The sequence below is a fragment of the Pezoporus flaviventris genome, unplaced genomic scaffold, assembly GCF_033815535.1.
Source record: "Pezoporus flaviventris isolate CSIRO_AGI_PZ_B2104156 unplaced genomic scaffold, CSIRO_AGI_Pfla_v1 ptg000081l, whole genome shotgun sequence".
Taxonomy (NCBI): domain Eukaryota; kingdom Metazoa; phylum Chordata; class Aves; order Psittaciformes; family Psittacidae; genus Pezoporus; species Pezoporus flaviventris.
In genome coordinates, this window is record NW_026892629.1 from 4,395,647 (window position 1) to 4,420,668 (window position 25,022).

At 38.3% G+C, this 25,022-nt stretch overlaps 1 protein-coding gene across 10 annotated transcripts in view; it reads left to right on the forward strand.

Annotated features, from left to right (window-relative positions):
* Window positions 1–25,022, forward strand: part of PTPRK (protein tyrosine phosphatase receptor type K) — a 400,889-nt gene that overhangs the window by 294,499 nt on the left and 81,368 nt on the right. For all 10 annotated transcript variants that reach the window (XM_061474956.1, XM_061474957.1, XM_061474958.1 and 7 more), the window contains exons 8-11: window positions 9,866–10,168; window positions 20,531–20,640; window positions 21,856–22,057; window positions 24,852–24,957. In XM_061474956.1, coding sequence (XP_061330940.1) covers window positions 9,866–10,168; window positions 20,531–20,640; window positions 21,856–22,057; window positions 24,852–24,957 — 721 coding nt within the window. The remainder of the gene's footprint in view (window positions 1–9,865; window positions 10,169–20,530; window positions 20,641–21,855; window positions 22,058–24,851; window positions 24,958–25,022) is intronic.

Sequence of the window (25,022 nt, forward strand, 5' to 3'; positions counted from 1 at the left end):
AATAAGCCAATTTACTACATAAATTTACAGACGCTTAAGGAAAACTTTTCTGTACAACAGGAGCTACAAGTTTGGAACCCAGGGCCTACAGGAACCACATGGGATGAAATGGGAACAGGGGCAAACCAGGTTAAGGATGTTTCAGTAGGTGTGCAGAGAGAGAGAATGTATTTTGGTGGATGTTTTATCTGTATGTGAGGAAACATGTATGTGAACAAGTATCTGTGTATGTGCATATATATATCTGTGTATATATATAACACATATAGTTTTAAGTGGGCATCATAATTACTACTTGCAATTTTCAGTTCTTAGTCATCAGAGGTGAATGTGGCCCTAAGTTTATTCAAAGTTTGTTCTTTTGTTCTTACTATGTATTTTTTATATAATGTGCTCTACATTGGGTCATTTTCTTTCATATGCTGATATCTATGCTTGCTGACTTGGACCACAATTTTTATATACAGGACAAAGGAACTGAATCTTTAATGATATCCACAGAAAACTCTTATTTTGCTTATTCAGTCTACTCCAACACAGGCATTTTGCATAATACTCATAACAACCTAAGTTCCTACATATATTGTTTGTAAACAAAACCATAAAAAGATATGTATGAATGTGCATTGGAGAAAAACGAAAAATGTGTCATCTAAGCAAACTAGTGATTTATATTCAAATAAATGTTAGTAAATGCTTTCTTCGTGATGTTGAGTGGTTAGGTTCAGTGTTAAGGTAGGTAAAAAGTATATATGTCTGTTCTTAAAATATATTTATATATTCTTTTTTAATATATTCATAATATGATTTTTAGATTATGAGTCTTCCATTCTGATTTAATATATTCATGCCACTAATACGTAAGTCATAAGTTCATTTTCTTTCCCCATCACTGTTAATTTTGTAATATACTTCGTGCAAACTTCACCACTGCAGTCCTGGAATTCGTAGGAATTTTGTAATGCTAGGATTTGCCTGTGTTTACTCTTGCAGTCTGATTCTTGTTGACCTGCTGATTCATGTTTTACATCACCACGTTTTGTTCATCTGGAGGAATGAGCTTAAAAAGGTCATGCCAGCTTTTGCTCTCTTCTCCTACACTATATATCTCCTTTTAATTTAGACTGGGGAGCGGGGGGAGGGGGGCGGGAGGAGAGCAGGAAAAAAGTGGATTTCTGCAGCTAAGCGAAACTGAAGAAATCAATTCAACGGAATTTATTATCAAGGGATGTCTAATCTCTAAAGCTAATACGAGACTTCACAGCTATTGATTACATGCTAAGGATGCACAAACTGTTGATCATGCATGGAGGCAATAGGATAAACATACTACCAAGAGGGAATGGACAAATAATTGTCAGTAGTGGAGTTTTATTCATCTCTACTCTGAAGCAAGGACAGCTATGCTTTGCATCCAAAAAGGCACATCGTAAAATATATAGAATATCCCCTCATTGCTACTGAAACCAGTGTAATACAGCTGATTATCTATGTAATAATTCAGATGTTTTCTTCAGCTCCCTGAGGTATGTGGTCAATAAGAAATTTGTAAGCTGGCTTAATAAGTCAGTTGCTACATGAAGTGAGAAGAGAAAAAGCTCATAGATTTTCATGCAATTGCATTTTAACCTTCATTTGAAACATAATAAATCTGTAGTGCTGGTACAGTATAAATGCCATTGTTTCATTTATTCTGGGTTCATATTTCATGCAGTGAGAAGATGGACATACTAGTACACATAAAGTGGACTCTTTTTGTGTTTGCATTTATATTTGTTTTGTATTCTCTATGTGTTACACATCTGAGAAAGGAGATGCAGGGTAATGCCTTAGATTTTTATTGCGGAAATATGTACCTGTTAATTTTTCATTTTATGTCAGACTGCTGAAATTACTTCAAATTGTACAAATTCTGCCAACTTTGATTTCTCTTTCATGATCGCACTGTATTCATGCTTCTAAGTTTAAAAAGATTGAGTGCCCAAGTTTTCAGATTTGGCTGCCTGAAGTCAGGCCTCTAAACTGATGACATGGAACAAGATATGAACAAAAAAAAAAAAAAGCCAAAACAAACAAAACCTGTATTTACGTACAAGACAGCCTGGCTTTTATATATTCTGAGTATGATGGAATGCAGATACTACAACGTTTGGAATACCCAGAATAATAACTTATTCCAATAATATGTGAAAAGTCTGTATCAATCCAGTTGGTAGTGTGATGCTGTGTGTGTTTGACTTGAAATAAACATAAATAGGTAGGAAAGAGTCCCTGGCTAAAGTTAAGCAGTTCATGAACTACATGAATGTGAAAAACAAGAAACTTGATTAGAAGTTACAAGAATTATTCTGTCATAAAGACAGTATGATGCAAGGAAATGAGAATGGAATTCATGGCATTCTTGGGATGTCTGAATAAATCAGGTCTTCCTGAAGTACCAACATATTGTTAAATAATGGAGTTATTGGGAGTTAGTCTGAACTAAATTTTTGGGGAATTGTAGATTAATAATCCTCAAAACACAGGGATTTCATCATGAATATTCTAGAACAGTTCATGGTATCTAAGGATTTTTGTTAGCTTTGTTCATAACATAATTATAGGAGGCTCCTTGGACATGTAGCGTATCACTCACTGAAGTGCAGATGTGATCATAGTCAATGCACGTAGTTCTTGTTCAGGATTTGGCTGTCTGTTGAAATGTATAACTTCAATCCTTTTCAATGAGTAATACACTTGTATATATAACAATCTTAACCAATTTTACAATGTGAGGGAACCTAGTATCTATATACCAACAGGGATGTGAAAGATAACAGAAAAGGATTCTATAGTTACATTGCAAATAAAAGACAGACTAGGGACAACGTAGGCCCTCTCCATAAGCTATCGTGAGAACTGGGTACCCTACAGTTGGAGAAAGCTGAGGTTCTTAATGACTTCTTTGCCTCAGTCTTCACTGGCAAATGCTCTGAACACACCACCTGAGTCTTGGAAGGCAGACGCAGGGACTGTGAGAATGAAGAGACCTTGGGCCCACTGTAGGAGAGGAACTGGTTCAAGACCATCTTAAAAATCTGAACATGCACAAGTCCATGGGACCTGATGAAATCCATCCGCGGGTCCTGAAGGAGCTGGTGAATGAAGTTGCTAAGCCACCGTCCATGACATTTGAAAAAATATGGCAATCAGGTGAAGTTCCTGATGACTGGAAAAAGGGAAATATAACCCCCATTTTCAAGACAGGGAAAGCGGGTGACCCAGGGTATTACAGAGCAGTCAGTCTCACCTCTATGCCTGGCAAAGTCTTGGAGCAGATTCTCCTGGAAGGCATGCTAAGGCACATGAAAAACAACAAGGTGCTTGGTGACAGCCAGCATGGCTTCACTAAGGGGAAATCCTGCCTGACCAACTTGGTGGCCTTCTGTGATGGGGCTACAGAACTGATGGATGGGGTAGAGCAGTTGATGTCATCTACCTGGACTTGTGCAAAGCATTCGACACTCTCCCACATTACATCCTTGTCTCTAAATTGGAGAGACATCAATTTGATGGATGGACCACTCGGTGGATAAAGAACTGGCTGGATGGCCGCACACAAAGAGTTGTGGTCAATGGCTCAATGTCCGGCTGGAGACCAGTAATGAGTGGTGTCCCTCAGGGATCGGTGTTGGGGCCGGTCTTGTTCAACATCTTTGTTGCTGACATGGACAGTGGGATTGAGTGCGCCCTCAGCAAGTTTGCCGATGACACCAAGCTGTGTGGTTCGGTTGATACGCTGGAGGGAAGGAATGCCATCCAGAGGGACCTTGACACACTTGTGAGGTGGGCTGATGCCAACCTCATGAAGTTTAACCATGCCAACTGCAAGGTCCTACACCTGGGTCAGAGCAATCCCAGGCACAGCTACACATTGGGCAAAGAAGAGATTCAGAGGAGCCCTGCAGACAAGGACTTGGGGGTGTTGGTCAATGAGAAAACGAACATGAGCTGGCTTCAGTGTGCGCTCGCAGCCCAGAAAGCCAACTGTATCCTGGGCTGCATCAAAAGGAGCGTGACCAGCAGGTCGAAGGAGGTGATCCTGACCCTTTACTCTGCTCTTGTGAGACCTCACTTGGAGTATTGTGTGCAGCCCTGGTGTCCTCAACATAAAAATGACATGGAACTGTTGGAACAAGTCCAGAGGATGGCCACGAGGATGATCAGGGGACTGGAGCACCTCCCATATGAAGATAGGCTGAGAAAGTTGGGGCTATTCAGCCTGGAAAAGAGAAGGCTGCGTGGAGACCTCGTAGCAGCCTTCCAGTATTTGAAGGGGGGCTGTAGGGATGCTGAGGAGGGACTCTTCATTAGGGACTGTAGTGACAGGACTAGGGGTAACGGGTTCAAACTTAAACAGGGGAAGTTTAGATTGGATAAAAGGAAGAAGTTCTTTCCTGTTAGGTTGGTGAGGCACAGGAATAGGTTGCCCAGGGAAGCTGTGAATGCTCCATCCCTGGTGGTGTTCAAGGCCAGGTTGGATAGAGCCTTGGGTGAGATGGTTTAGTGTGAGGTGTCCCTGCCCATGTCAGGGGGTTGGAACTAGATGATCTTAAGGTCCTTTCCAACCCTAACTATTCTATGATTCTATATATGAAACCTTTCTATGTGATTCATTGTCTGCTAATGAAAAATGTAATTATTGAGAGTAATGCAACTGAAATGAGAAAGCCAGAAACCGTTGTCTATAAGTTTCTTTCTGCACATTTGATAGCTCTGGTCTGGTTTGGGTTGCACTTCCTCCAGTGTTTTTCACTTATGTCATTCTTCCATGCTCTTATCAGGAGTCTTTTTAAATTGTATTTAGAATTGAAGAATTCTTTACAGCAGCAGGACTATAACATTAAGTCTTCATTTGTTTGTTTGTTTGTTTTGTTTTGGAAACATTTTAGTTGTAGCACCTTGTATGAACGAAGGAAGCAGCAGGAGCCACAGTGACATCTTAGAATAATCCTCTTTTTATTTCCCGCATGCCAAGAAGAGACCCATCTTGGAAAGGTCAGAAGCCACAGGACAGAGAGACTCATGTTCTCATAGATGAAAAGTCTGGGGCTGTTCAATGACTGTTCAGATTGAGGATTCTATGTCATTTTTGTTTGGTTTGGTTTTTGCTTTGCAAAACTGCAAGGCAAGATAATTAAGAGAGCCCCTGCAAGATACACCATGTTTTAAATTATGAGGATACTATCTTAAGCCAAAGTTACTCTACTACTTTAATAATTATCACACATTTGCTTTTGAATGTCAGAGTTTTTATTTTATATAAGCCCCACATCTCTCTGCAGTATCCTCAAACCTTATCCAGATTTCTGCATTATCTCACACCATGTCCAGTTACTTTTTGCCTCCTGTGTCACCAATGAAGGGAACCTGGGTCACTCTTAAACTGGTTATGAATTTCAGTCAGTGTGGTTAAAGCAGAAATTTAAAGTCAGTGTAATGCTGTACCCGAAGGAGTTAGGTGGGAGCAGGATAGGGATCCCAAAGTTGCTGGTTCTGAAACTGTGAAGGCTTTTGTTTTCACTGCCATATCTGTATAAATTCTACAAAGAGGCTCTGATACTGACCTGTCAGATCACGTGTTGCTTATCAAGCACTAAAGAAATTGAATTTAATTTTATCTGTTATCTGGAGTGTCTTATTAAATCTTCCTGCAGTTGAGAGGTGGTATGGGGTCAACAGGTTCTGTCTCTTTTGCCATCTACCTGTGGATTATTAATCTTTGGAGAATTACTAAAGCTGTTCTTTGTTTTATCCCGTAAAGTTGGGTTAAATCTTCTTGATCCATAAATTGTTGCGAGTGAGTTCCATGTGCTTATAATTCTTTTATTTAGCATGATTCCTGGGTAAGGAATGAAGACTTAGTAATCTGTGCTAGTATAGAGATCTTTTTCATTATTCTGGGGGTTTTATTTTTTTTATAGTCTCCCAATGCCTCTGGTTTTAATTGGTTCAGTTAGCATAAAAACAGTCAGATTGGATGATGAGGCAATAGGCACTTGGTAGTATTTGTTTGCCAGAGATAAAGGGAGGGTGAGGAGGAGGAAGAAGATAACAGAGCTGGGTATTGCTAGGCATTGAAAGCAAAGGGTAGAGAGAGAAGCTGGCCATAAGCAGAGAGGGGAATGGAGCACAGGTTGTAGTAGCAGCCTATATGCAGGAAGGGTCTGACAGAAGGGAGCCTGCCACCAACAGTGAGGCCTGGGAAGATCTAAAGCCACCCTGCCATCACCACCACCAAATCCTCCCTATGCCTTACTGCCATATATCTGTTTGAAGATGTGAATATCCGGACTGGCAGAAGCTGTCTTAAGAGCTTGATACAGTCACAGGATATTGAATTTCCTGTAACAGCAGAAGCCCTGAGTACTTTCTGCTATCACCAAAAGGAATTTTCTCCCATCTCAGACATATTTTCTGCTGGAGAAAAAGGCTTGAAGAAATAAATTATGAATACCTCCTCCCTAAAATTTTCATTTTAAATACAAGATCTGGTGCAAAATAATATGCAGTTTAACTCAAATTTGAAGCTCTCAATCAAGAAATCTTTCGAAATGAATAAGCCAAACTGTTGTTTTTTAAATAACTTGTCCTTATGTTTTTTAAATAACTTGTCCTTATGCTCAGCTATTCACTTAGTGTCTGGCCATGTTCCGCTTTGTCAGAGTTACTCAAAAAAAAAACAAAAAACCACCACCAGCAACCAAAAAAAAAAACAAACCCCAAAAATAAAAAAAATACCCCCCCCCCCCCCAAAAAAAAAGCCCCCTTAGAAGTGAGCAGTGGAGTTAGCGTTTTAATGGAAACATCGGCAAATAAACTGCTGCTGCTGCTGCTGGCTGATGCAATGTGGTGGCCAGAACACCGGTGACCTGGGAGCTGGGTAGCATTCGGTTTTCTTATAGCCCTGGCAGTAAATCACTTTGTAGCTTTGAACAAGCTATTAACCTTTTTGTGTCTCCTTGCAGAAAAGGATTAACACCATTTACCTGTCTCATAGGGGTAATTAGTAGATTAATGTTTGGAAAATATTAAGTGCTTTCTGCCATTATTATTGAAATTTCAGCTGATAGGATAAGGAAGGAACAGATATTTTGAGACCCTTATTTCTTCCCTCTTTGACATAGAGTACAAATTTGACGTGAGTTATTCAGCAAGAAGTGAGAGTCATTTGTTTGAATGTCCATGCGTTTTGAATAAAAGTTCTAGATGTGACTGAAAGAAAAAGGTGGGAAAACTGCAACTGGAAAGACAAGATGTGAATTGATTTCCCAGGATTAGTAGCGCTGAAAAAGTATCCGGAGGTCAGAAGTGAACGCATAAATTGAAATTAAATCCCAGTAGCATTAAGGAAGTGTTTTTGTGAAACACAGATCTTAATGTGTAATGGGAAAAGGGAGAAATGGAAGACGAACAGTTCTTTTTGCCCTCATCAAGACAGTTGCTCTTAATGAAATGCAGAGATTTTTGGGAAGCCTACTCAAAATTTCAATGGTGCTTTATCTGAGAAAAATAATTATTTGAAAATTGCTTTCTACTAAGGTGTTACAGATGGAGGTTTTGTGGTGTGGTAGTTTAAAACAATTGGTCTTTACCTCTGGAGAGCCCGAGATGAATGTTGCCCAGAAGCAAGAGTAAAATTGTGTTTTTAAAGCATCATTTTAGGAGCAGTGGGACAGTTGGCAGAGTTTACCAAAGCTGTTGAGAGACTCTGCAGACTTTAATTACCATCTCAATGTTGCAGAAGTTTAATTTCTGCCAAAGAACGGAATAGTTGTGAGAAAGTGAGATCACACTCTGTCTTTCATTCTTTCCTTTTTGACAGGTGAATAAAGGATGCTTTTCAGTATCTCTTCTGATACTGTAACACACTTGTAAAATTTGCATAGAATTCTAAAATAATGTTTCTTTAAGATTAACAAAGCTTTTATTTTTTCTTCTCTTTTGAAAGTGCATAGTGTGAATGCAGTTTAAGTCTTGTCATGAAAGAAGCAAGATGAAAATTGACTGAATTTTCTTTTACTGATTACTCAGCTTCAGACATTAACAGGTTCAACCTTCATGACTAGACAACATGTATTATGTTGTGTTTATATTAGAGGCTCCAATAAATTTTAAGTTCAGGTTTGAATTCCGTCTCTGCTGTGAGGTGATTGAGACAAAACCTAGGTTAGTAAAAAAAAAGGAAATTATTAAAATGAAAATACTGATTCCTTGGAGACTCCTGCCAGCAATTTCAGTAGCTGTGCTGTGTTGCTGCCCCCTTTTTTTGTCTTTTTTTGACTGCCTCAGACTTGTCTGTACTTGCTAAAGCACCAGCCATTGTTTACTCTATAAGCCCCCTTTTTTTTTACCTTCTCTTCAAGTGTCTTATCTCTCAAGGACCTTTTCAATGCCATCTTTCAGATTCACATCTCTGTTGTTACAGTGTACATTATGTTGAGAAAGCTACTGCTCAGGATTTCTACTTACTCATTTGTATTTTTCACCATGTATATGATAAATCAACATTTAAGGGCAAAGAGAACATGCTTTTTCAAAATCCAGAAAGGGAACAGATCATGGAAACAAATAGCACTTTTTTTAATCCTCAACACTCATCATGTTACTAGGGATACCTTTATGTTATATTTAGAATTTGATTGTTTTGATGTTTGAAACTAAATGTTTGCAGTTTGTCTGACAAACTGCATGCTGAATAGATTACACTGATTCACATTTCCTTATTTCAATATACCATCTGTGCTTTTGGCAGGTTGTTAGCCTGTTTGGGACAGTAGTTGCATAAATGCAAGTTACAAAGAACTGTTATGCCCAGAAAAAGAAATCCTGTATTTCATTTCCTTGAACAATCTTGACTCTCTACCTTACACCAGCAAGAATACAAGGCTGAAGCTGTACCTACAGCAGGCTTTATTTTCTCTGATGAAGAAAGATGTATTATCAGGGTATAAAGAACCCTTGCTATATTTCCAGTGAAACTGTAGTATATATAGTCATGGTCATGATTTTCATTGTGTAATAATTTTAATTAAGTTTAATGATAAAAGTTAGCCTTGCATGAGGAATGAATGCACTAGGGAGATAATGAAACATTGGTGACAGCTTGGGGAGCATCTCGTACTCTGCTGGTGGAACTGCATGTGTGGAGAGCAGCTGAGCTTGGGTAGCAGGTCAGAGATATCCGTTCAGAGCAATGTAGAGGCAAAGTTTTGGGGATCAAAAAGAAGCAGGATGCAAGTACATATCCAGAAGCACTTTTTGTACTATTTCTAAGGGGGTTTGCTTGAATGAATAACTTAATTACTACATAATAAACAATAATTAATATCTGCATGACTTTTGTAACTGCTAGCTCAGTAAGGTAATTAGTATAATTAGTATACAGCATTGCTTGATGGCATGATAAATCAGAGTACAGTTGTTGACTCTTTACCACTGTGATGTGTTACATAATTTACAGAGGTGAAGAAAAAACTGGTAAGGGGGCATTCAAGAAGGGAAGCCAGCAGTGACAGCTGGGTAGCCTTTTGGTCGCTTTTCTTGCATCTGCTAATTAACAGTTCTTTTTCTCACTGTTGCTAAGTCTTAATCACTGATTGAAGCCTGCAAAGAGAGGCCAGAGAAGAATGAAGTAAAAAAAGACTGTCAGTTACTTTTCACTTCAGGGTACCTGTACAAAGGATGATAACTTCTAGTAATGAGTCCGTATTTGTTGGGTACCTCCTTTACTTTCATGTTCCAGAGGTGTCATCTACCAGCTACAGTTCAGTGCAAGGATGAAGAATGTTAATGATGTTTTTCTTTACTATACTCTGTTTTCTAGAACCTATGAGAACACCGAAAACTTTGAAGATTGCTGAGATACAGGCCAGACACATTGCTGTGGATTGGGAATCTCTGGGTTACAACATCACTCGCTGCCACACTTTCAATGTCACTATATGCTACCACTACTTCTGCAGACACAATGAGAGCAAGGCGGACTGCTTGGACATGGACCCTAAAGCACCCCAGCATGTTGTGGATCACCTGCCTCCCTACACGAATGTCAGCCTCAAAATGATCTTAACCAACCCAGAAGGGAGGAAGGAAAGTGAAGAGACCATTATCCAGACAGATGAAGATGGTATGTCTACGTACTGTTATAGAAATTAAATCCAAGTCCAGTCTAGACAGGTGAAAGGAAATGACTGTGTGTGTTACAATGTGTGTCCTGAAGGATGGAAGTTCTCTTCTATTAAGGTATTAATTAGCCCCAAAATGATAGCGGTATATAATTATTATAGCTGTCACCCTGCATATATAGCTGAAACTGTCCATGTAGCACAAGTCAAACTGAATCTCTCTCTTGCAAGAAAAAGGAGGATGGCTTCCCAGTAATTCCAAAAATGCCTTAATGCAGGTGATGAGAAACACATGGTGGTGTTAGGGGAGGTCGTCTTCACAGTATTAGGTGTAGCATTTGAAAATTAATTTAATTCTGTAAATTATATATAAATATTTAATTCAGTGCTTAAAGACTCTATTTAGGATTTAAAACCTCTTCAGCAAATACTTTATATTGCAGGTTACAGCATATAGTATCTGTTAACTATTTGAAAGCCACCTATCATATTAAATTATTATTTTCACAACCTGGGATTTGGACTCAGTGATCCTTTTGGGCCCCTTCCAACTCAACATACTCCATTATTCTCTTTAAAATGCTTTCAATGAAATTTCAGTGACAAGACAGTTGAACTTACCATAGTTGGGAAGAAATAAATCACAGACGTAGATGTGTTAATGGTGGCATTCAGTGGTTAAGCTATGAATCTTGGTATGAAAGAAATTAAAATAGAAATTTTTCCCTAATAACATTTAAAATATGGTTGCAAAGAGCAATTTAAGTTTGTTTTTGTTGTCAATATTTTCCTGAAATCTAACTATAACAACAATATTAAAATACATGCTGCTGTAAGTGACCAAAAAAACCCAACTTGGATTAATGTAAGACTAAAGATACATAAAAAGGTAAAATTAAAAAAGATAGTGTGTTTGCTTACTGTAAAATAAAGGATTGGGGAGTATAGCTTTATATATGGAGAGCAGTCAAGGTTAGAATCTGATGGCACTTTTTGCCGTATATTTTCAGTTTTATAAGAAATAGGAGAGGAATATGTTTACTGTTGCAATAAAGGAGGGAAGCAGTTTTTTTTTAAATATGTAGAATATGAGAAGCTGTAGAAAACTATAGAGACGTAGATGCATCATGTGAAGATCACTAAAAAGTACAGAATTAGATTATTTCATGCAATTCAAATTTTAGCATTACTCTTTTTTTGAGGTGAATGGTAAATATAACCCATGAGGAATTGTTTCTGTACCTGTGTTTACATTACAGATTTTTATGGTTGCTATTTTCCTTGAGGTTTAAAAAAAAAAAAAAGCAAATAGAAAAAATACTGGTATGTCCACAGAATATGGAGTTTCTTTTTAACCAAGTTTTCAAGAAAGGTTACTGTTTCTGATAGCTTTGATCTAGTTAGATGTGTGGAGATGGTGGCTGATCACTATAGGGGTGCTCGCCCAGAGCAGAGTCAAGTGCACGTAATATATCTTTTGGTTTTGTTGTGGACTGTATTAGGAAATGATGCACACAAGGCAAGTTTTGATCTCAGGCTAACACACCAGTGTGCTGTCAGTGAGCTTGTTTAGACTTAGCATTGGTGTCAGAGGTATAATAGTGTAGAAGCCTCACCTACTGAGCATAAGTTGCTAAGGTAAACTATTTCAAGCAGATGTTGCTTTCATGAAAGGATTAATACATTCTAAAAGGTACCTATATTTAGAGGCATTGGTGGTAATAATGCTTGTGGTCTGAAAATAGCCTCTTGTGAGCTCTACTCAGTGATACTCTCAGGCATAAAAATGCAGATTTTTAATTGCATCCTACTGATTGACTTGGAAGTTTATGTCCATTTTGTCATGCATTTCAAAATACAGAGCATGCAGGCGATGTGCAAGGCTTTCAACTATGTTGGAGGATCAAAGGTGTATTCATACCTTAATCTTTCCTTGACAGCGCATAGCAGTGTTGAACTTAAGTGCTGTGGTTGGCTGCTTATGGGTATGATGCTAGTTTAGTCCCATGTCCAAGCAATCAAGTGTCTATCTGATACGTGATTATGTGCCCTGCACTTTGCACATGTAGTCAGATGTAGCCTCACTGTCTTCATTATTTTTGCCAGTTTCACAGAATAAACATGGTGTTAGTTGCAATTTGAGAGCATTATCAGTGATTCATTTAGGAGAAAGAAATAGAAGTATCACACTATTTTCCGACATTTTTGCAAACAGCATTAATTAGAAATAGCCATGTATTACATGATTTATGAAGCTGTGCACTTACATCATGCACCTGTCATAAATAGAAACTTTTAAAACCCCTGATGGCAACAGGTACTTAAATTTTTGTTAGCTTTTCTGTAGTGTAGTATTCTTAACAACACCATTCTTACAAAAATCTGCTGTTCAAGTAAAAACTCTGTAGACTATTGGAGTAAGAGGTTTTCTTGTCTCTTCCTTTCAGCGGTTTTCCCCTTAACTTCTGTTGCTTTATCCATTTTCCCCATGCTTCCACCAGTCTGTCTTTTTCTTGTCTTTTTGCTGTTGTTGTTTTGTTTACATTTTTCCTTTCATTTCTCTACTTCTATCATCTTGCCTTCTGCCAGGAGTTTTTCACATTTTTGAACTTCTGGGATTCATCAAGTGCAGAGGAATTTGGACTTTTGCGAGGCTCTGGTGTGAGACAGTGAGGATCCCCGGTTGTTTTTCACACAGGTTCACATTTAATTAAGGCTGCACAGCTGAGTTGAGGTCTTCCAGAAATGTTCAGACCTGTGAGAGTGCTGATTGATAAGTGAGCCATGTATGATGCTACAAGAAGAACTAATTCAAGAAACAATTAGTAGAAGAACAGGGTAAGATTCAAAAGCTGTGCTTTAGACCTTTGTAACAATGATTGAGAAATGAAGAGGGTTTTAATAGCTTATAATTCAGTATCTGCAGGAAAGCAAAGTCCAGGAATATCAGTCTGAAAATAGCTTCCTTTTTGACCAGAGCTAGATCTGAATACTTGGTTGTTTAAATATTTCTGTTTAACTTGGGTAGATGGAATTAATCTTTAAAGCATATCATAGTAATTTGCAGAAAGCTGTATCACACTAAAATAAAAAGCCCTTGAGCGATACACTGTTAAACAAGTTGTGCAAAACAAAGGTGAAAACAAGGAATTTTGTGAGAGTTTTAGAGGTGAAACACCTGTCCCTCACTCTGGAGAGAGATCACACTGTTTCTGAGGTTTGGAAGAAAGCTCTTCTGAGTAACCAGGCACTCAGTATTATCTGTGCCTGCTGCTTCACCTGCCTTATAGAGCAGATGTACAATGTTTGAAGATTTGATAAAGGGAGAAGAGAAAGGTTTGCACAATCTGGGGGTGAATGCATGCTGGGCAAAGGTGATGTTTGGCATTTTGAAGCAAAGTACAAGAACCAGCAGTAAATTTATCACTTGGCATAAATCAACAGCCGGCACACATTCTTGGAGCTGCCTACTGACAAGGACACGGCAAACTCAAAGGGACCCTTTGTAAGAGCAACAGACAGGGAATGGGATTAAAGCAAATAAATATTTCCTTAATTTTTAATTGCAAACAGATGCAAAAGGCAGTGGATTAACAGGAATAGTGACATTTGCTCTGAGAGAGCAGCTATGGAGAAAGCAAATTGTGAGAGTTAACGTGTTCAATGGTGATTTTATAACTAGTAAGGAAGTGTGTCAGCTAACAGCAGGCAAACAACTAATTTTAAAAGGTCTCTTAGTGGAGGGTAAGTACCCATTTTGGGGCTTAAAGTATACCAGTGCTTTGGTCTGAACCACAAGGCATACTCATTGGACACAAATGAGGTCCCGTGTTTTTTCTGGGTATGGCTCATTCAGCTCCATGCAGAGATATCTGGAGCTACAGTGCAGAGTTAAGACACCAACTGTCCAACCATTGCTCATATGTCCTAAGAAAGCTCCAGCAGGCTTACTATTGTGAGCAACAGCAGAACAAGGGGAAAATGTTTAGGTTTTATTTTTTAAACTAAAAGATGTAACACTTTATATACTGACTAGATGTATAAAGAGGAAATATCTTCCACCAGCTTTGAGAAGGAGAATTTTATGAAAGTAGTTGACATTTAATATTTTTTCATGATTGAGCATTATAAGTTTTGTGAGTTACCTTAAAAAAAAAAAAACACACACCCAAAAGAATTAAAACCAAAACAAACTAACAAAACATCAAAAAAAACCACAACTCATTCTCTGCACCTCCTTTCCCCCTTTATTATTTACTACAAATAGCACTTTTTTCTTTGTGCTTTTTCAAATCCTCTGTCACCCAAGGAAAAGACAGGAGAAGAGAGTATAGGGGAGAGGAGGAAAATGTAGAAAATATGCTTTGATCAAAGGAAATGAACAAATGAACAATGCTTCAAGAAGTTCTGAAAAAGCAGACTTAAAACTCTACTGGTAGCATTTTAAAAGTAACAAAAACAGCCCACCTGGGAGAAAAGTTAATGTAGTGAGCTGAGCAGACAGAGATTGCTTGAAATGGCAAACTGTCTCAAAAAATGTGTAACATATGTAGCCTTGTGACTAAACAAGGATGTGAGGACGTGAGGTGAACCCAGTATACTGATGCTGTTGGGGGAAAAAAATCAGCAAATGATTGCAGTTAGTAAAGAGAAACCCATGACTAAGAGATGACAGTTCCAATCTGAAGTTGTCTATAAATGCCACTGCTAAAGTTATTGACCTCAGTCCTTGATCTAAAAGGAAGACTAGTGACATATGTGTCATTAGCAGTGGCAAAATTTAGTATTAATGTAGTCAAATAAGGGAGGAATTTTTATGTGTTCAGCAGGAGTGAACCAAAACTGATTATACCCAGCCTACTGCCATTGATAAAAGGAGCCTGGATAGCCTGGGATACCCTATTTGTCCTTCAGCTTGTGAAAATAACCCCAATTCTTTTTTAAGATGATAGGTAAGATTTGTTATTGGCATATCATTGAGAGCGAGGAAAAGCAGTTGCAGAGAGACACATGAGCAGTTTCTCTTAAAGACATCAGAAAAGTGAGAAAGTAAGAAAAATACAGAAAATATTAGCAGAGATTTATTTTAAGCTTACACTGAACAAACAACAAAACAAAGTAAGCTTTTTTAAAGTATTGCAAGGACTAGAAATACAAGCTAAATTTTACATTAATAGCCAAGGAAAAATTGGCCCTGAAGCGCAGAATTATGTACTCTGGCTAGAACAACTTCCTACTTTCATTTCCTTTAGGTACCTATATTAGAAGCTTTATAGCTAAAAAAGTGATTGCATATGAGATTCTTTGTTGAAACTGTGTGTTTGACATAATGCAAATGCCTGCAAATAGGCCAGAATTAGCAGCTATTCAGCAGTTTGCAATGGAATGAGGGCTTACACCTGGGCCCACAAGTTCCCATTATTCCAAAGCCATGCACTAGCTGAAAACACTTTCCAAATACTGATTTGCATATTTTTAGAAAGCTGTAAAGTATGTGAGGTTATTTCACTCTGACATGGAGAAACACATCCAAATCCCAGAAATGAGGAGTGCTGAAGTCAGCGTGTGGTGTAAAAAGACTTCAGATACTGTTAGGTACCTGAATTCAGCAAACGCAAAACTTGCGGACTTAACCCCAGTTGATATTTGCACCAATATCTATAGTGATTGCTGCCTTCACTGAGACTGATTAGTCTCTGTCAGCTTATTTAGTAGCTTGGTTGTGAGCATTTATGATTGTTACATTAGTAATTTTATATAGGCTGGAAGGAGTTGGGAACCATCACAGGTGCGAACAGGTCAGTGCTTGTGCAGTCCGGCAGTGGCCCCATCTAGCTGATGCACACCCGTGCTGGGCTGTGGGCACAGCCCCATTGCTCCATTGTCCCCTGCGGTGCCCAGCCCAGCTTCTCCAGGAGGAGAGATCATTAATCAAAGGGCATGTGCACCAAAGGAGACTATTAATAGGCAATCAGTTTTCTTCTCGAAAGCACTTTGTTCTTTGCTGTAAATGGAGCAGCTTGAGCAATTTCCAAAGTAATTTTTGTCGCTACCTTTGGTGAAAATGCTGTTACAGTAAAGACTAGAAATAGTAATTCTGGTATTTCCCCTATTTTATTATATAAAATTTGCTCCCATTTAAGCCTTAATCTTGAGATGTAGCAAAGCATAAAGTTCAAATGGTAAATCCCTCAGAAAAAGCCAATGGAAAGGTGGGCCATTTTAATTGCTTGTAACATTTAAACAATAAAAGAGATTGACTGCCACCATCTCCTGAAAATGATCATCTACCTTCAGAGAAAGGCTCTAAGTTTCCTGCTGATACACCTTTGCTTTTTGACTACCACAGAGGCATTTTTCCCAGTGTAACCATGCATATATCTGCACATAGCCTTTACCATATAGCATAATAATAACTCTGCATGGCTTTCACGGTGTATAATATTAATAAAATACTCTGTTTACATGCACTTTTATTTTGCAGCAGAAAAACTGAATATAAATTCATTTTTATAGTGGTTGGTGTCAGTTAATACATTGTTTTACCAGAGGTAACATATTGTAATATAAACTTCCTATTAAGTTAGTGTAAAACAAGGTTTAGGTGACACTACTTGTGAATAACAATTTATCTGTGACTATGACTAATTTAATGCAAATATATTGCTCTAAAATGAATTGGACTAATATCAGATTGATGGTTTGTACTTTTATTATGCATAGTATTTATAAAAGTCCATCTTACATGTATGTAAAGAAAAGATTATCAGCTATTTACTGTACTGATATATAGCTTCATTAAAAGGGCTCTGGAGATACATGTAAATCATGAAAGAAAAGCTTGTGATATTTCCACTATAAAATCATGCTGAAATTCCTTTTGAATTTTTTTATGTTCCTTTTGTATACATGTGAATTTTATGTTTGTATACTTTTTATGGGAAAATATTTTATTTCTTTGCTTAAGTTCAAAAACTCCCCTGCTCTTCTGAAACCTATATAGTTAAACCTACCTAAATGATTTCACTTCTTCAGATAAGTGTAAATCTTGACTTGTTAGAAGTGGATCATAGAATAATACATATGAAAGAAGGAGTGTTTACTGTTGTTGTCCCTGACAGGTGGTGGGGTCACACTTCACAAGGTCAGGAGATTGAAAGAAAATCAGTGGGACCAGAATCTTTTCAAAGGGAAGTGCAGGGGCCAAAAGGTCTGAGTCTGTCTCCTCTAGCAGCTACTTATACTTTTCGAATCATTCAGATACCTAGCTTGATAGGGAATCTTAAGTCACATACTTCACATTAAGATACACTTGAAATAGTTTTGAATGTTTTGATTTAGCATACACTGTCCATAAGTACAAGGAGAAGAGCAAGAGCTTGGGCAGGAAGAAGAATGGGAGTTGAAAAGGCAGCAGAGAGGCACTGTGGTGAGTGATGGGGCTTCTGGAAATGCAAGTCTGAAGAAAGCCTTTTGGGCTGTTTGTGAGGAGGTTTCCAAAAGCTATTATCAGCTCAAGGACGATGTTTACCTGGCTGTTTTTTCACCCGAGTCCTTGCTAAATATTTTGTAAAAGGGAAGGATCTTAACACCACTTTGGAAAGGTGGAATTTAAGGTTATTTCTTAAGTGCTTGGAGGCCTGCTGGAAGTCATAGGGAATAGACAGCAGTGGCTGCCTACATGGAGACATATGGTTTAAGTCTTCACGATAGTATTACCAACAGGTTAATTTGCTGTTGTTCTTTTCTGTGTTTTGGGGTCTTTTTACTATTTTGAGCTTTTTTTAAACAACTGTTTGTAATTAATACTGACCTGAGAACAAAGACATAAAACCACAAATGTGGACATTCAGGCATTATTTTGACTAACCTGGCTGGTGAATCTATGGGCTTGCTCACAGATACTCTCTTCCTTATTCAAATTCCTTTGCTGCTGCTTTCCTCACTTTCTTTTGCCCCTTTGCAGTTAAAAGATGTTCTTGCTGTGGCTGAACTGAAAATTGAAAGGGAAAAAATAACTTCAGACCTATGAAAACATGTCCTTCAAGCTCAGATTAATTTTTTTAGGGTTTTTTTTAGGCATTTGAACTTTTATTTGTTTCTTTAATTCTAGTTGAGCTCTGAAATAATTTAAGCTGATCCCAAGCTTCATTTTTTGTGAATTTGCAGCTGTGGGTGAGGTTTGTGGGGAATCGCTCCACTTTTTTGTAGACACTTGCTCTCTTTTACTTTCTGACTATTTTTACCGTGATTGCAGCAAGCTGCTCATCGCTGTGCTAACTTCTGTTCTTGTGCCCTCCCCATGTCAGTGGGAAGCATAGCATGAAACTAACTGGGATTGTTCAGTAGTTCCAGTCAGTTTAACATTGCTGCCACTGCCACAAAGCATCAAATTTTATATTGTAGGAGAAGAAAACGCACTCATGTGATGTGATGAGCCTAGAGGCTTCTCCCACTTGGGTGTTTAAACAGAAAATGTAGAAGGCTTTATGCAACCCCCTAATGTAGAGCCAGTTTCAAATGCACAGGATTTCAATTGAATATGAAACACGTCCTTTAAAAGCACCACACAAAAAGTATTTTTTCAGGGTTTTGAGCAATTTGTTGGTTTCATTTTACCTCACATGCTTTAATGTGCTTTAATATTGGATTTTGTATTCTTTGCACATGCCCTGGTGTGTTTCTGTGTTTTCTCCCAACCACAGATGTACATGCACACGTACGTGTGCACACATACACATACGTGCACACATCATTCAGGGAAAATTTGTGCATGAGAGTATGTTCATACCTCATCTGACATACAGACAAGAAAAACAGTAGAGCATTCCCATGAAAAACAAAATGTTGCCTACAGCAAGTCTCTCAATGCCACAAACAGCACACAGGGGCTGTCATGGCGTGTCAGCCTTCATCCACTGCCCAGTCTGTACTGGGACTGAAGCAAAGCAGCAGCCTGTGACTTTAGTTAACTTTTTCTAAGTTTTCCTCTGACAGATGGATGAGCAGTTTCTGTAAAGCTCTCATCTGTTTACTCGTGGGCTTTTTTGACTCCATGAATTTATTATTAATGTGCCAAATTATGTTGTTTGTACCAAGGGTCAATCATCATTTATAGCTTCTGTGTAGACTGAAATAAATCCCACTACTGGGACAGACCACTCACTCCCTTGTGCTGCTAGCACAGTGCCTGGTGCTTCCTTTGATCCAGCGGGTTTTAATTTATTTTTGCTCTTTGTAAAACTTCAGACTACTTTGATGGTTAATACCCAAGAATGTCATGTGTGAGGCTCACTGACTGTCGCCGAGGAAAATACGAGGAAAATACGCCGATTAAGATGGGGAGAGAAATATGTCAATAAATTAATAGAAGTAACATTTTAGCTTGAAGGACTGCAGATTTGGGCAATGTTGGCATGGCAGGGGGGTTTCTTTGGGTTTAGAGTTTCTTCAGGCCTTCTTTTATCCTCATTGCCCGCTTCCAGAGTGTCTGTGTTCAAATCTAGGTGAGCTGCTGTGGTTAAAAAGGAGCCATACTAGCAGGCAAAAATATCTTGTAAGCTGGAGTGAGAGATAACTTGGTGCTCCTGCCTGTGCTGATGGGATTACCAGGTCCTGTGAATCACTCAGGCAGAGAGGCCTGAGGTGACACTTCAGACTTGTTATTACACCAGGGATATTGGTTCCATTTAAAGTAAGAAAGTAGGGTCATCTTAGTGTGGTTCAGTTCAAAGCATTGAAAATGCCTCTTGTTGGAAAGATTTGAAGTAAGCAGTTTTAGTCCTTCTGCAGCAGAAGCATGTCAGTGGCTGAAAGAAGTGGCAGCTTGAGCTGGTGTGCCTGCCCTGTGCCCAGCCCCCTCTTTAAACCAGGATTTCTTTTAAAACAACAAATCATAAGAAGGGGTGACTGAAAACTATTTTGTAAGCAGTTCTCTTTTTTGGAAGATGCTGTATAACAGAGGCTCTTCCTTGCCTTTGATTTTTCTTTTTAAAAGGATTTTAAAACCATGTAGTCCTTGTCCTAAGATATGCTCATTACAGAATTCAGTGATGTTCCCTGAAGTCACAATCTAGCCTGAACTGTTTCCCCCGGCTATACAACGAGACAATTTGACTTTGCATGAAGTTTTGAAAACCATATGCTGGGATAACGTTTCAACTTCATGCTCTCTCTGCACCGCGAATGACAAAATCCACTTTGAAGTGCTTTTTCATACTCCCTACCACTGTCTTTTGCATGTGAATGAATATTAATAAAAATAGACCTGCGCTCACTTTTGTTTTTAATAGGATGTTCTGTCACCTCTTTAATTTTTCTGTCTCTTGAATTTCCTGTTTTTAAAAAAATTGTTTTATTTGTAGTGCCAGGCCCTATACCTACGAAGTCGGTGAAAGGAACTCCTTTTGAAGATAAGATCTTCCTCAACTGGAAGGAACCTGTGGATCCAAATGGCATCATTACTCAGTACGAGGTAATCATTAAACAGCTAACAAGCATTGGATAGGGCTAGGAAAGAGCAGCAAGAGAGGTGGCTGATGGCGGGTGTTTGCTCTGTAGGCGCCTATTCAATTACATGATGCTTTCGTTTACAGATTATGGGATTTTGTGTAGTGATCAGGTACTCAAAAATCATAATGATTGTGCATTTGTTGTTGCCTGGCTGTCCCTATCAAGTGGCTTTGACATATGACTATAACAATATTACAATCCACGTGGGAGGTGCTAGTTTTTAAAATCTTGTATCTTTACTATATAGTCTTCCAAAACCATGACAGCTGTGATCTGTGAAATCTTCTTTGTTGGAAAAGAAAGTTACGTGAAAAGCAAGATGGTTATTAGATTTGGAGCTATGTTTTTTAAGCTTTGTCAAACGTTTAAGTATCACCCTGCAAGGAAACCTCCATATATATTCTATTTAAAGTGTATTTAGTATATGAGCCTTCTGGGGACCTCCACAGGAGGTTGGCAGGAAACACAGCTGATTTGAGGAACAAACACCATCCTCTTCAACACCACTTTTTTAAAGGACCAGAGGACAAAATATTGTGTACTAATGAATTACAGGAGGAAGAGAAACTAACTAACCAAACAACCCCCCTTAGATCTACTTATCTATTTAATGCTATCACAGTTCCTTAAATAGTGTGGGTTAACCCTGGTGGGCAGCTCAGCCCCCTCAGCTGCTCATTCACTCCTCCACACTGGGATGGGGTGAGAATCAGAAGGGCAAAAGTACAAGCTTTTGTGTTTTAGTCACATCCAAAATCAGTACCTTACAAGGTGCTAGGAAGAAAATTAAATCCATTCCAGTCAAAACCAGTACATTAAGATATCATTGCTGATTTTAAATATATTAGTTTGGTTTGGACAGCATTTCAATGTGATTATTAGAAAAGGAGAGGGAAATGTATTAAGGAAAAATAAAGGGGTTTAGTGGAGGTGGGGAGGATGGCGGGGGTGTCATGATTGCAATGTAACAGTGAAATTTCACAATCATGAACTAAAATCACAAAGAGAGATGAAGGGCACCTGCACAGCCTTTTCAAGTGAAGCAATCTCTCCAAGTCCCCATGCTATCCCCAAGATGACTGGGTAGATGTGTCATTGTTTCCTTTCCAGCTAAACTAACCTAATCTGCTTGTGCCAAAAACTGCAGCAATTGTCACAAAACTAATTCTTTTCACAGGTCAGCTATAGCAGTATAAGGTCATTCGATCCTGCAGTTCCAGTTGCAGGACCTCCACAAACTGTTTCAAAGCTGTGGAACAGCACACACCACGTCTTCTCACACTTGCATCCTGGTACTACTTACCAGTTCTTCATACGTGCAAGTACTGTCAAAGGGTTCGGACCAGCGACCACAATCAATGTGACAACCAACATCTCAGGTAAAAAAAAAAAACAAAAGCAGGAAAAAAAATAAAGGGTAATGCTTTTGGATTTTTTTTAATTTTTTTTTTTTTTTAAGACTGGAAAAATCATGCCCTTGTGTGGAATGGAAAAGAAAACCCCTAAAAAAAAGCCTGTCATGTTGTGAAACTATAATACTGAAAATGTTTTTGAGCATATTTGCCAGAGTAGCGTAAGTTCAGGGATAAATTCTTGCATGACATGAAAATTGCACACCTGTAGTGGTTAACTGTTTGATTTTGTGTAATCTTCTACTTTCATCTGAGGATTATGAAGTGCTGTACAAACCTTAACTAATTAAGCCTTACAGCACTCCATAGGTCATTAAGTACTGTATTTGTTTTGCAGATTGGTAAAGTCAGATGCAGACTTACTCAAGGTGACACCACTTAGTAGCATGCAACTATAACAGAATTGGGGCTGTTAGGAAGAAGTGTGAATTTTCTTTTGCCAGATTCATATAGGTCTGCTTCCTTGTGGCTTTATTCACTTACTGCAGCGCACCAAGATAGTCTCTTATGAAGTTGATAGCAGAAGATAAGTCAATCATTGTATCTAAAGAGTTGATTTTATGGCATCGCAACTTCGGAGCTTGGAAGAGATCAACAAATTCAGTCATTCAAAAATTTAAGCAGCACAAAGCGGGCTATTTTCCTTACTATCTGCCATAATGAAACTTCTATTGTCCTATAAAGTGAAGTTAATAATGTATTGGAGTGCACCTACCACTTCTATGGGAAAGTACTCACATAGTCTCCTCACCCAGTTCCCAAAAACGTGCATAAATCAAAATGTGAGAAAAATCAGGCTTCTTGAATTATGTAGCAAGTGAAATGCTGTAGTTGTTGTAGTCAAATGGAATGATTTGTTGAATTCCATCCCAACACATAAGCACTAGCACTCTGCATACCCCAAACCCAAAAGAAAAACCTCCAACCATCAAATCACCAAAAAAGATAATCAAGCAAAATGTTCTTTTCTGTTTATCTAGCTACTAGGTTGTTTTGAAGTCTAATATTTTACCCAGGTTACTTTATGGTCCTTGCGTTTCTTCGCAGTAAATCCCAGTTCATAAATTTTCATGGATAATGGTGGTGTAGTACTTGCATACTTGTCTTCTAACCATTCTGTAGGAGGGAAAAGAAAAAAAAAAAGAAAGATGTAACTATGTAATAGCTTGCTTGCATGTCTGTCCCCCGGACGTTTCAGACATTTGAGAAATAAGCACCTTAACATGTTTGGATTGTTTTCCACCCAGAAATTTCAGGAATTTTGACCAGAATCCCATCAACCACACTTCGTAGACACCGTATGCGTCTCCTAGTCAGCAAAACATGATTAATATGAGGAAATCTTAAAGGCAGACTGTGACACCCTTTATATCTGAATTTCAGCCTGTTTTTTTCATCTTGCTTTATGCTGAACTGTTGTCTTGTTTCACTCTGCATAGCTGGCACTTTTTAGGAAGCAATGTGTTTCAGGAAATGCTAGCTTTCTTTTAATGACGAGTGAAATTACTCATTTTAAACAAACTTACAAGTAGTTGCTGTGATCCTAGTGAACATGGTGTAAACGGTAATTTATAAATGAACATTAAATTAACACTTTTTCTAGAAAATAATATTTCCTGAAGAGTAATATTTATGTTCATCTCAGATCTGGGACTAATGAAGCAAAGCTTTCAATCTCTCAGTGCTCTTCTATCTATTGATATATTATTGTAAAATTATTATGACTGAAATGATTGATATCCTGCTAGGAAACATCTTTTTTGTGAAAAATAATTTTGAAATACACAGGCATCATTAACAATATAAAGATATATTTAAAAAAAAACAAAACAACACCCTTGCAGGTAGTTTTCAAGCTTGTTAAAGGTTAGTAATTAATATAAATCTATCATTTTCTGAATCACAGAAAAACCTCTTTTTTTTTTTTATCTTGTGCTAGATCTGGAGTCAGCAAGAATATTACCAGTAAGGACTGTAACAGGTTTATGGCAGCAGAATAAAGTTGGGTGGTTGAAGTAATCACCAACACCAGCCATCCAACCTACAACATGGGGGTTGCTGCCATGGAGACCTGACAGCCAGTTCATTAGTGAATCAGTTTCTGAACTGCTTCTAGTTTTGACTTTGATCTTGTTTTTTCTTAATACACTGGGCTGAAGAATGCAGTGGTTCAGAAGCTGATTAATAAGCAGCTTGACTATGCATTGCTAGAAATGGATGAGGAAATCGGCATGCGAATAGACTCCCCTGTACAGTTCTAGTCCGCAGATGCATGTCTATCCAAGCCCAGTTTTCCTGCACTTGAGTTGGTATTGGCATGGTCTCCTTTGACCTGTAAAAGGATATGTAAAAGGTTCTTAAATTGTTGGAGGAGGAAAAAGACATGTCGGAGATTGGGTCTTCAAGATGGTGGTTATAGTGCTTTGTAAGGTAGAAATAGTGAAGCCAAAATGAGATTTTGTAGTCTCAGGGTTTCTTGGCAGTCACTGCCTCCCTCTATTTCTATCCTTGAATAAACCTGTTTGACTTGATAGGTACCATGATTTGAGGGGGAGCAGTAAGGTTGTCAGTTACTGATGAAGTCCCCATTCATGCTGTAGTAAAAGATTGAGCTTGTCTAGAAAATCATTAAAAAAGACTCATGTGGCTGGTGAAGATTGTGGCTTTGTACTATATTGCAAACAGCTATAATCTCGTGAAAATTCAAAATGCTTTCACTGATGTTTTTCTTATTCTTTTCTTCCCATTCAATATTAATCAGCTCCCACTTTACCGGACTACGAAGGAGTCGATGCATCTCTCAATGAAACTGCTACTACAATAACTGTACTCTTGAGACCAGCACAGGCCAAAGGTGCACCCATCAGGTAAAAAAAATAAATTAAAAACCCTGAATAATCAAGATAATTTTGGGGGGTTAGTTATTTGCTGT